At 48.4% G+C, this 13,071-nt stretch overlaps 1 protein-coding gene across 8 annotated transcripts in view; it reads left to right on the top strand.

The window, feature by feature from the left end:
* Positions 1 to 13,071, top strand: part of MTSS1 (MTSS I-BAR domain containing 1) — a 277,949-nt gene that overhangs the window by 46,116 nt on the left and 218,762 nt on the right. For all 8 annotated transcript variants that reach the window (XM_063921333.1, XM_063921338.1, XM_063921331.1 and 5 more), the window contains exon 3: positions 7,456 to 7,529. In XM_063921333.1, the coding sequence (XP_063777403.1) occupies positions 7,456 to 7,529 (74 nt within the window). The remainder of the gene's footprint in view (positions 1 to 7,455; positions 7,530 to 13,071) is intronic.

The raw sequence follows: 13,071 nt of genomic DNA on the forward strand, positions 1-13,071 counted from the left end.
CTTAGGACCTCATTCGTCTGCTTTGCCACTGTCCTCACTGGGATACACTGGAAACATGCAGTGGGTCATAAAGGGTTAAGTAATGTATGTCTCTTCCGTCCAAACATCCTGAGATGTAAGCCTCAAAATGTACCGGTTTCCCACACAAAACAGAGGCTGCCGTTCTGTGGTGCTGAGGCACTATTCATTCTACCAGTTCCCTAGAAGCAGTGACCTCACATAGGGGGAGATGTACCAAACCTTGGAGAGAGACAAAGGGGCAGATATACTGAGCCTTGGAGAGAGAGAGAAAGTAACAACCAATCAACTCCATTCATTTTCAAACACAGCCTGTAACTTGGCAGTTAGAGGGCGTACTTTATCTCTCTCCAAGGTTTGATACCTCTCACCCTGGGGCAGAAGTACTAAGCCTTAATCTGGGTACACATTAGACAATGTGTACCCAGCACGACATCGGCGGCGAAGTGACCTGGCTGGGTTTTCGGCATCAAGTGCGATGTCGCAGGTCCGATGCATGCAGGTCCGACGGAGGATGTCACTGGCGACGCGTATCATCAGCGACACAGAGCGTACACGCTGGTTGGTTTTATCGTCGGACTCGCCCACATTATTACAGAAATCGCCTAGTGTGTACCCAGCTTTAGAACGTGATAAAGCGGAGAGGGATAAAGTGTCAGCCAATCCCCTCCTGTCGTGTTTCAAACACAGCCTGTAACATGGCAGTTAGGAGCTGAGTGGCTGGTACTTTATCTCTCTCAAAGGCTTAACACATCGGCCCCCCCTGAGAACAAAAATGACCCCCTCCACTGAGACGTGGACAGGTATGTTTTTGGTAATGTAGCGTATTTCCAATGATATGCAGATATTTATACACGTATGTGCTGGTGTGCGTGGGCCCCATTTACTGAGCTCTGCCTCTGTGAGATCATCCCTTCCATTGCTCTTACATTCCCTTCCCCGTTACACCTCTCCTGCCGCCAGTGCAGATACGATCGGAAAGCATATTTCTCTATCGTCCTAGTGGATGCTGGGGTTCCTGAAAGGACCATGGGGAATAGCGGCTCCGCAGGAGACAGGGCACAAAAAAGTAAAGCTTTAGGATCAGGTGGTGTGCACTGGCTCCTCCCCCTATGACCCTCCTCCAAGCCAGTTAGATATTTGTGCCCGGCCGCGAAGGGTGCAATCTAGGTGGCTCTCCTAAAGAGCTGCTTAGGTTTTTTATTTTACAGTGAGTCCTGCTGGCAACAGGATCACTGCAACGAGGGACTTAGGGGAGAAGAAGTGAACTCACCTGCGTGCAGGATGGATTGGCTTCTTGGCTACTGGACATCAGCTCCAGAGGGACGATCACAGGTACAGCCTGGATGGTCACCGGAGCCTTGCCGCCGGCCCCCTTGCAGATGCTGAAGTAAGAAGAGGTCCAGAATCGGCGGCTGAAGACTCCTCAGTCTTCTAAAGGTAGCGCACAGCACTGCAGCTGTGCGCCATTTTCCTCTCAGCACACTTCACACGGCAGTCACTGAGGGTGCAGGGCGCTGGGAGGGGGGCGCCCTGGGAGGCAAATGAATACCTATTTTGGCTAAAAATACCTCACATATAGCCTCCGGAGGCTATATGGAGATATTTAACCCCTGCCAGAATCCGTTAAGAGCGGGAGACGAGGCCGCCGAAAAAGGGGCGGGGCCTATCTCCTCAGCACACAGCGCCATTTTCCCTCACAGAAAGGCTGGAGGGAAGGCTCCCAGGCTCTCCCCTGCACTGCACTACAGAAACAGGGTTAAAACAGAGAGGGGGGGCACTAATTTGGCGATATGCTTATATATATATTAAGATGCTATAAGGGAAAACGCTTATATAAGGTTGTCCCTATATAATTATAGCGTTTTTGGTGTGTGCTGGCAAACTCTCCCTCTGTCTCTCCAAAGGGCTAGTGGGTCCTGTCCTCTATCAGAGCATTCCCTGTGTGTGTGCTGTGTGTCGGTACGTGTGTGTCGACAGGTAGGAGGACGATGTTGGTGAGGAGGCGGAGCAATTGCCTGTAATGGTGATGTCACTCTCTAGGGAGTCGACACCGGAATGGATGGCTTATTTAGGAAATTACGTGATAATGTCAACACGCTGCAAGGTCGGTTGACGACATGAGACGGCCGACAAACAATTAGTACGGTCCAGACGTCTCAAAAACACCGTCAAGGGTTTTAAAACGCCCGTTTACTTTAGTCGGTCGACACAGACACAGACAGGGACACTGAATCCAGTGTCGACGGTGAATAAACAAACGTATTCCTTATTAGGGCCACACGTTAAAGGCAATGAAGGAGGTGTTACGTATTTCTGATACTACAAGTACCACAAAAGAGGGTATTATGTGGGATGTGAAAAAACTACCATAGTTTTTCCTGAATCAGATAAATTAAATAAAGTGTGTGATGATGCGTGGGTTCCCCCCGATAGAAAATTATGGGCGGTATACCCTTTCCCGCCAGAAGTTAGGGCGCGTTGGGAAACACCCCTTAAGGTGGATAAGGCGCTCACACGCTTATCAAAACAAGTGGCGGTACCGTCTATAGATAGGGCCGTCCTCAAGGACCAGCTGACAAGGCTGGAAAATATAATAAAAAGTATATACACACATACTGGTGTTATACTGCGGCCAGCGATCGCCTCAGCCTGGATGTGCAGAGCTAGGGTGGCTTGGTCGGATTCCCTGACTAAAAATATTGATACCCTTGACAGGGACAGTATTTTATTGACTATAGAGCATTTCTATATATGCGAGATGCACAGAGGGATATTTGCACTCTGGCATCATGAATAAACGCGATGTCCATAACTGCCAGAAGATGTTATGGACACGACAGTGGTCAGGTGATGCAGATTCCAAACGGCACAGTATGGCCGTATAAAGGAAGAGGACTTGTTTGGGGTCGGTCCATCGGACCTGGTGGTCACGGCAACTGCTGGAAAATCCACCGTTTTTTACCCTAAGTCACATCTCTGCAGAAAAAGACACCGTCTTTTCAGCCTCAGTCCTCTCGTCCCTATAAGATCATATCTGCCCAGGGATAGAGGAAAGGGAAGAAGACTGCAGCAGGCAGCCTATTCCCAGGAACAGAAGCGTTTCACCGCGTCTGACAAGTTCTCAGCATGGCGCTGAGACCGTACAGGACCCCTGGATCCTACAAGTAGTATCCCGGGGGTACAGATGGGAATGTCGAGACGTTTCCCCTTCGCAGGCTCCTGAAGTCTGCTTTACCAAGTCTCCCTCCGACAAGGAGGTAGTATGGGAAAAAATTCACAAGCTGTATTCCCAGCAGGTGACAATTAAATTACCCCTCCTACTACAGAAAAGGGGTATTATTCCACACTATATTGTGGTACTGAAGCCAGAAGGCTAGGTGAGACTTATTCTAAAAATTTTTTTTTGAACACTTACAAAGGTTCAAATTAAGATGAAGCCACTCAGAGCAGTGATAACGAACCAGGAAGAAGGGGACTATATAGTGTCCCGGGACATCAGGGATGCTTACCTCTATGTCCCAAATTTGCCCTTCTCACTAAGGGTACCTCAGGTTCGTGGTGCAGAACTGTCACTATCAGTTTCAGACGCTGCCGTTTGGATTGTCCACGGCACCCCGGGGTCTTTACCAAGGTAATGGCCGAATTGATGATTCTTCTTCGAAGAAAAGGCGTCTAAATTATCCCTTACTTGGACGATCTCCTGATAGGGGCATAGTCCAGGGAACAGTTGGAGGTCGGAGTAGCACTATCTCGGATACTGCTACAATCAGCACGGGTGGATTCTAAATATTCCAAAATCGCAGCTGATCCCGACGACACGTCTGCTGTGCCTAGGGATGATTCTGGACACAGTCCAGAAAAAGGTGTTTCTCCCGGAAGAGAAAGCCAGGGAGTTATCCGAGCAAGTCAGGAACCTCCTAAAAACAGTGCATCATTGCACAAGGGTCCTGGTAAAAATGGTGGCTTCCTACGAAGCAATTCCATTCGGCAGATTTCACGTAAGAACTTTTCAGTGGGATCTGCTGGACAAATGGTCCGGATCGCATCTTCAGATGCATCAGCGGATAACCCAATATCCAAGGACAAGGGTGTGTCTCCTGTGGTGGTTATAGAGTGCTCATCTTCTAGAGGGCCGCAGATTCGGCATTCAGGATTGGATGCTGGTAACCACGGAGCCCAGCCTGAGAGGCTGGGGAGCAGTCACACAAGGGAAAAATTTCCAGGGAGTGTGATCAAGTATGGAGACTTTTCTCCACATAAATATAATGGAGCTAAGGGTAAATTTATAATGCTCTAAGCTTAGCAAGACCTCTGCTTCAAGGTCAGCCGGTATTGATCCAGTGGGAAAAACATCACGGCAGTCGCCCACGTAAACAGACAGGGCGACACAAGAAGCAGGAGGGCAATGGCAGAAACTGCAAGGACTTTTCGCTGGGCGGAAAATCATGTGATAACACTGTCAGCAGTTTTTCATCCCGGGAATGGAAACTGGGAAGCAGACTTCCTCAGCACGACCTCCACCGGGGAGAGTGGAAACTTCATTGAGAAGTTTTTTCCACATGATTGTAAACCGTTGGGAAATACCAAAGGTGGACATGATGGCGTCCCGTCTGAACAAAAAACGGGACAGGTATTGCGCCAGGTCAAGAGACCCTCAGGCAATAGATGTGGACGTTCTGGTAACACCGTGGGTGTACCAGTCGGTGTATGTGTTCCCTCCTCTGCTTCTCATACCTAAGGTGCTGAGAATTATAAGACGTAGAGGAGTAAGAACTATACTCATGGCTCCGGATTGGCCAAGGAGGACTTGGTACCCGGAACTTCAAGAGATGCTTACAGAGGTCTTATGGCCTCTGCCGCTAAGAAGGGACTTGCTTCAGCAAGTACCATGTCTGTTCCAAGACTTACCGCAGCTGCGTTTGTCGGCATGGAGATGGAAAGCCGGATCCTAAGGGAAAAAAGGCATTCCGGAAGAGGTCATTCCTACCCTGGTCAAAGCCAGAAAGGAGGTGACCGCACAACATTATCACCACGTGTGGCGAAAATATGTTGCGTGGTGTGAGGCCAGGAAGGCCCCACAAAGAAATTTCAACTCGGTCGTTTCCTGCATTTCCTGCAAACAGGAGTGTCTATGGGCCTCAAATTGGGGTCCATTAAGGTTCAAATTCGGCCCTGTAAATTTTCTTCCAGAAAGAATTGGCTTCAGTTCCTGAAGTCCAGAAGTTTGTCAAGGGAGTATTGCATATACAAAACCCTTTTTTGTGCCTCCAGTGGCACTGTGGGATCTCAACGTAGTTCTGGGATTCCTCAAATCACATTGGTTTAAAACCAGTCAAATATGTGGATTTGAAGCATCTCACATAAAAAGTGACCATGCTCTTGGCCCTGGCCTGGACCAGGCGAGTGTCAAATTGGTGGTTTTTTCTCAAAAAAGCCCATATCTGTTTGTCCATTCGGACAGGGCAGAGCTGCGGACTCGTCCCCAGTTCTCTCCCTAAGGTGGTGTCAGTGTTTCACCTGAACCAGCTTATTGTGGTGCCTTGCACCTACTAGGGACTTGGAGGACTCCAAGTTGCTAGAAGTTGTCAGGGCCCTGAAAATATGTTCCAGGACAGCTGGAGTCAGAAAATCTGACTCGCTGTTTATACTGTATGCACCCAACAAGTTGGGTGCGCCTGCTTTTAAGCAGTCGATTGCTCGTTGGATTTGTAACACAATTCAACTTGCACATTCTGAGGCAGGCCTGCCACAGTCTAAATCGGTTAAGGCCCATTCCACAAGGAAGGTGGGCTCATCTTGGGCGGCTGCCCGAGAGGTCTCGGCATTACAACTCTGCCGAGCAGCTACGTGGTCAGGGGAGAACACGTTTGTAAATTTCTACAAATTTGATATCCTGGCAAAAGAGGACCTGGAGTTCTCTCATTCGGTGCTGCAGAGTCATCCGCACTCTCCCGCCCGTTTGGGAGCTTTGGTATAATCCCCATGGTCCTTTCAGGAACCCCAGCATCCACTAGGACGATAGAGAAAATAAGAATTTACTTACCGATAATTCTATTTCTCGGAGTCCGTAGTGGATGCTGGGCGCCCATCCCAAGTGCGGATTATCTGCAATAGTTGTACATAGTTACAAAAATCGGGTTATTATTGTTGTGAGCCATCTTTTCAGAGGCTCCGCTGTTATCATACTGTTAACTGGGTTTAGATCACAAGTTGTACGGTGTGATTGGTGTGGCTGGTATGAGTCTTACCCGGGATTCAAAATTCCTCCCTTATTGTGTACGCTCGTCCGGGCACAGTACCTAACTGGCTTGGAGGAGGGTCATAGGGGGAGGAGCCAGTGCACACCACCTGATCCTAAAGCTTTACTTTTTTGTGCCCTGTCTCCTGCGGAGCCGCTATTCCCCATGGTCCTTTCAGGAACCCCAGCATCCACTACGGACTCCGAGAAATAGAATTATCGGTAAGTAAATTCTTATTATTTGTGTGCATTCATTTTCTGAACATGGCAACGTTCGACGCGTCTGCCCCGTCATGTCTAGTCTGCAGTAAATTTCAATTGTTCAAGTAAAATATTGACACTAATATCTATTCTATTTGCACTGCTGTGTTTAGAGGCAGGTAGACGTCTGCTCAGTGCTCGCCATGTGCTGCAGTTGCAACAGTGACATATGCAGGCCAGACGAGGGTACTGCACTCCATGAAAAAAATGACATGGAGAATGAACAACACAATGCACATAGGGGCTAATTCAGACCTGCGATCAGCCACCCTGACATGCAGGGGGACGCCCAGCGCAGGGCTAGTCCGCCCCGCATGTCAGGCTCTCCCCCCGCCGCACAGGTACAAAAGCATTGCACGCCGGCTAAGCTTTTGTACTTGAAGAGTAGCTCCCAGCTAGCACAGCTCCTGCACGCTGGCAGGGAGCTACCCCTCGCTTTTCGCGTCGCAGCGACTGCATGTGACGTCTTGTAGCTGCCGCGGCCCAATGCCGCCGACCCGCCCCCTCCCGCCCAGCGAATGCCTCTGCCTGTCAGTCAGGCAGACGTGATCGCTGGGCAGAGATGTCGATCGCATCTCTGGCATGCGCCGGTGCACTGCGGTGCCTGCGCATGCGCAGTTCAGACCTGATCGCCCGCTGTGCGAAAACGCGCAACAGCAATCAGGTCTGAATTGGCCCCATAGAGTAATCATTTGTGAAATAAGCTGCTAACCCCAATGCGCTCTCTCACAACATATAGACAAGTATGTTCTAATGGCAACAAAGCAGCCTGTGCAATCTCATCCACAAAGGAACGCATGTGTTACAGCTTACAGCATGTCTACAGTATTATGGAGATTTGCTGATTCATCATGCAGAGACTATGAACTACTGTAAAGAGCTTGCTGTCTAAATGCTGTTTTTTTTGTTTGTTTTTTTGTTGTGTTTTTTTACAGCACTACGGTGGTGGCTGCCGCAGCATTCCTGGATGCCTTCCAAAAAGTAGCCGACATGGCCACAAATACTCGGGGTAAGCACTTTTCTGTATTCTGTGATGTGCTACTGTCAGTGAGGCGGGGATGTCCAGGCATCAGTGAGGCGGGGGTGCGCTGCTGTCAGTGAGGCGGGGATGTCCAGGCATCAGTGAGGCGGGGGTGCGCTGCTGTCAGTGAGGCGGGGGTGCGCTGCTGTCAGTGAGGCGGGGGTGCGCTGCTGTCAGTGAGGCGGGGATGTGCTGCTGTCGGTGGGGCGGAGATGTCCATGTTTCAGTGAGGCGGGGATGCGCTGCTGTCAGTGAGGCGGGGGTGCGCTGCTGTCAGTGAGGCGGGGATGTCCAGGCATCAGTGAGGCGGGGGTGCGCTGCTGTCAGTGAGGCAGGGGATGCGCTGCTGTCAATAAGGCGGGAATGCGCTGCTGTCAGTGAGATGGGGATGTGCTGCTGTCGGTGGGGCGGAGATGTCCATGTTTCAGTGAGGCGGGGATGCGCTGCTGTCAGTGAGGCGGGGGTGCGCTACTGTCAGTGAGGCGGGGATGTCCAGGCATCAGTGAGGCGGGGGTGCGCTGCGGTCAGTGAGGCGGGGGTGCGCTGCGGTCAGTGAGGCGGGGGTGCGCTGCGATCAGTGAGGCGGGGGTGCTCTGCGATCAGTGAGGCGGGGGTGCGCTGCGGTCAGTGATGCACGGATGCGCCGCGGTCAGTGAGGTGTTGATGCGCCGCCGTCAGTGAGGTGGGGATGTGCTGCTGTTGGTGGGTCGGAGATGTCCATGCGTCAGTGAGGCGGGGATGCGCTGCTGTCGGCGAGGCGGGGATGCGCTGCGGTCAGTGAAGAGGAATGTGTCAGTGAGGCGGGGATGCGCCGCTGTCGGTGAGGCGGGGATGCGCTGCTGGCAGGTGGGGATGCGCTGCTTTTCTGTGAGCAGCGTCACTATAAGCAGTGTTACTGTATACACAGAATATACGCCTGGATTTGCATTGTGATGCATGAGGCCTAATTGTGTGGTCGTTGGGTAAAAATGTGATGTAATGTGTCCATACATGTTAGTGAGTTTCCTGTCAGTATACCATGCTTTATAGATATAGATAATGTAACATAATATTATAGAAAATGTCTTTCCCATAGTCATGATCATCCTTATCCTGCAAGTTTTATTATTGTTTTACATAAACTGTAATAGGAGCTGACAGCGGCACCAGAATAATGTCCCATGTACCTGTATGACAGATTGCTTGCGGCGTTCTGAGCATTGTTATATCGGAGTATCTGTCTCTGGAAGCAGGATCCTTGGCTAGAATGATACTGTACAGTACTCACGTCCTCTTGCAGGCTCCTGTTTAGCACATACGTCTCTGTCTGAATGACTCTGACAGAGGAGGGAGGTGGTACATCGCCCACTGCAGGTAGCTGCCTGTTTTTTAATTCACTTACTGAGTTTTCCGGTTGGTATACTTACCCAGGAGTTGGCATTGTCTTCTGTAAGCTGTGCAATTGTTTTCTACACAACTGTACTGAGTGTGAAGCAGCAATGGGGCAGATGTATTAACCTGGAGAAGGCATAAGGAAGTGATAAACCAGTGATAAATGCAAGGTGATAACGCACCAGCCAATCAGCTCCTAATTGTTTAATTGACATATTGGAGCTGATTGGCTGGTGCGTTTATCACCTTGAACTTATCACTGCTTTATCACTTCCTTATGCTTTCTCCAGGTTAATACATCTGCCCCACTGTTCTGTAATGCACGATTGTGTGAGTTCTGTATCTGCCGTCCTAAACGATGAGTATATTATTCTCTACATGTAAAAGTACACCTATTGCTACAAGACCTCCCATTACTGCTCCCTCCCATTCTACATGTTTAAATCCATGGAACCAATTTTGTTTTGATAAATTTTGATTTAACTGCAATGTAAACTTTACATCATAACCAATAGATATAAATGTTTTATGCATCTCTGCTTTTTGGAATGTCTGCATTGTAGGTGTGTTATTTTCCACATCTCTTTGGAGTAATCTCATACTCCTTTCACAACGCCGTTTCAGCTTGGGTTAACCTGGGCCACGGCTCGGTGCGAAAGGATCCTAAAAACCCCCCCAAAAACCCTGGCCAAGTGACCCGGGAATCCAACCCGGGTAGCGACCTGGACTGGGCACCCATACGACCCATGTAACGGGGCAGTATGTATGGTCCCTCCAGGTTCACATTTATAGTATAGGAAGACCTGGATCACTAGATGATGTCATCTCCAGTCGCCTGCAGAACATTTAACACTGCACCTGTGTGCACTGTAAACGGCACCGACCCGGAAATAACTCTGGTTGGAGCCTGCGGTGTGAACAGGTCTGACCTGGATTAGAATTGTGTTCCAAATCCCAGGTCAAATCAAAGATTTGGTGTGAAAGGGGTATTACTTAAGAGGCACTTTTTAAAATAGCAATTTAAGTACCTTACTTAAGCATGCAGTTTTCTTGGCTGCCGTCGTTTTCACCTTTTGCAGAATCTTTCTGGAGGGTGCAACATGTGATAGCCGATTTCACAGACGTGGGCACACTGCTCTCAGCGTGTCATGTGAAGTCAGAAGCGGGGAGTTTTTACAGCATGCAGGACAGATAGAGCGCAGAGGGATGTTCCAAAATGTCTATTCTCACTGTGGGGCAGATGCACTAAAGCCTTGGAGAGTGATAAAGTACCAGCCAATCGGCTCCTAACTGACATTTTACAAGCTGTGTTTGAAAAATGACAGGAGCTGATTAGTTGGCACTTTTCTCTCTCCACTTTATCACTCTTTAAGGCTTAGTACCTCTGCCTCTACATGATGTGCCATCTGACTGTGGTTGCCACGGAAATATTTTTATATATCAGCCTGAAGAAACAATCATGGGGTTACGGCTTTAAAGTTGAATAGTTTGTTCAGGTGGACATCTACTGTATAGCAATTGTGCACTATTGTAATGTTTGCATAGATTATGGATATTCATAGAATTTTGGTATCTTAGGATTCCTATGTACAGCGGTGTGAGTCGTTGCTGTGTTTGCCATATCATTATTGATTAGTAAATGGTGGTCTTTGCAAGTGTTACCATAATAGTTACGCACAGTACTGCTGTCCCCCACATTGTATGGTTTACTCTTAACCGCACAAATAAACAGTTTATTGTTTGTCACGATTCTCCGTGCTGCGATTCTCCAGATACGCCAATCTGAGAACGCTGCCCCGTGACACCTTTATTGATTACTTCAGCGTGTGGTAAATCCATGCGGTAAACTGCCACCAACAGAAGTACCAGTCACTGCGCCTGCCAGGCAAAGCGACTTTGAGAGACCATGTCCAGGGCGAGCTTCTGCTCTCACCCGCACACGAAGTTATTACGTAAAAAGGTAGGTAACCTGACCTCGGTCGAGGCTTTGGGTTTGGAAAACACAGGTGACAGAACTAAAAATAAGAATTTTTTATTTTTTTGGGCAGTACGGATGGTGTAATGGTTAGCATTACTGCCTTACAGCACTGAGGTCATGGGTTCGAATCCCACCATGGCCCTAACTGTGTGGAGTTTGTGTATTCTCCCTGTACTTGGCGTGGGTTTCCTCCGGGTACTCCGTTATCCTCTCACTATCCAATTGGCTCCCAACAAAAAAATGAACCCTAGCGTGAATGTGTCTGTGTGTACATGTGATGGGGAATATAGATTGTAAGCTCCACTGGGGCAAGGACTGATGTGAATGGGCATATATTCTCAGTACAGCGCTGCGGAATATGTGTGCGCTATATAAATAACTGGTAATAATAAATAATATAATCTTTTGGTAGTAATTTTACTCTGATGCATATAAAAAAATTAGGTTAGGACTCTATATGAGCTGCTGGTGCCCTGTGGCTATTGTCCCAGGTGCCCATCGCCTCAGTGGTGTCAGAGGTGGCCCTACGCCTTCGTGATGTCACATGTAGCCTAACGCCTCTGTGATGTCACAGGGGTCTCACGCCTCGGTGATGTTAACTTCTAGTGAACTACCACGTTCTCGTGAATAGATATGTCTCAACATTATAAATAAAAATTTAGATGATTTTAGGTCATGTCCTGAATTCCTCTCGGTCCAAAATGGAAGTGACTACACCTCAAATTATGAGGCTTCACCCCTTTCAGCAGTGTGGATCATGGCCGCCCAGGGTAGCTGTGATCAAGCAAACAAAATGGCTGCCTCTGCAATGTTTTCAGCTGCAGTTTAAAAATGACTGTGAGGTATTGCTTGGATAATGAGCTAGCCTCATTCATTGGTAGACCATAAACAGCGCTTGGGTTTCACTGTTGTGATTTCTTAGTTTAGCAGCTGGATTACACGTTCAATATATATATATATATATTTTTTTTTTTTTCACATCCAAAGAGCTTAACCCTCCTAAGCTTAATACTGAGAGCTTGGAACATGTTGCTGGTATTTGGCACTAGTGAAAGTCTGCATGTGGTCTGCGAGCCTGACAGTCTGTTTCATCAGAGGAGTGACCTGTTGTCCGCACAAGGCTCACCACGTTCAGCGCACTTGTGTCCGCAGCGGGCACAGGAAAGTGTCAGTGTGTGAAGGGCAGAGTGTGTGCTTATACACTTCCAGATCGGTCTGGGACTTCACACAAGGTTATCATGCTATCAGCAACCACAGAGCAGTTTACAGTCTGTCATTTTTCACCTTGTCTATAAATCTTGACAGGTGCAGACTAGCGCATTTCTCTCAGCGGCTCTGGAACTTACTGAAACATATTTAGATAATTCTGGGTTCGGGTTCTGTTGACCAGATATTGGTCACATATGACACAGCCCGGCCACCCGATTTTTTTTTTTTTTTTTTTTAAACCTATAAACATATATTTCTAGAATATATACTTTTCTCGATCAGGGTCCACAGGATCTACCTTGGGATATAAGGAAGCGACAGCAGAATGGGCACCAAACAGTTACGCTTTTCATACTCCCAGGATGCAATAGGCTAACCACCTATATCCCCGCCTTCCGGCTCAGGCAATTCAGTTTTTTGTTTGGTGTGGCAGGAGCCGGACCACTAGAACGGTTGGGCTGCAGAATATTTTTTAGCATCCACAAGCTTTGTTATTTTATAGTTTTTATAGTTTTCCCCCCCCCCCCTGAGTGAGCTTTCTATGCGTCTTTAAACGCATAATAGAAAAGACGCTACAACAACCTTTCTTTGCCCATTGGAGAAAGATTTTGCTGCTGTGATCAGGGCTGAATTAGGCCCTATGTTGTTACATACTCCACAGTGTGATAAGTATAGAAGGCTGTCCTGTACAGGACCCGCAGGTGAGCGGAGGGGTAAGACTGCCGTGCCAGCCAGTGGCGGTGTCTCCATAGCATTCTGCACACTGAGAAAGCAGCGCCGATCCTGTGCTCCTTCCGCACAACAGATGTACAAACAGCGAGAGGGAACGATTTTGCTGTATCTGGGTTATTTCACTTCTATTTATGTGGGACGGTGGCTTTACAAATGCTGATATCCTGGTGGATCAGAAATCTCTTGCAGGAGACTCCCGAGTGCTCGGGAACGCTGTGCTTTTACATGCACATTGTGTAA

This window comes from Pseudophryne corroboree, chromosome 5 (assembly GCF_028390025.1).
Source record: "Pseudophryne corroboree isolate aPseCor3 chromosome 5, aPseCor3.hap2, whole genome shotgun sequence".
In the NCBI taxonomy this organism is placed as follows: domain Eukaryota; kingdom Metazoa; phylum Chordata; class Amphibia; order Anura; family Myobatrachidae; genus Pseudophryne; species Pseudophryne corroboree.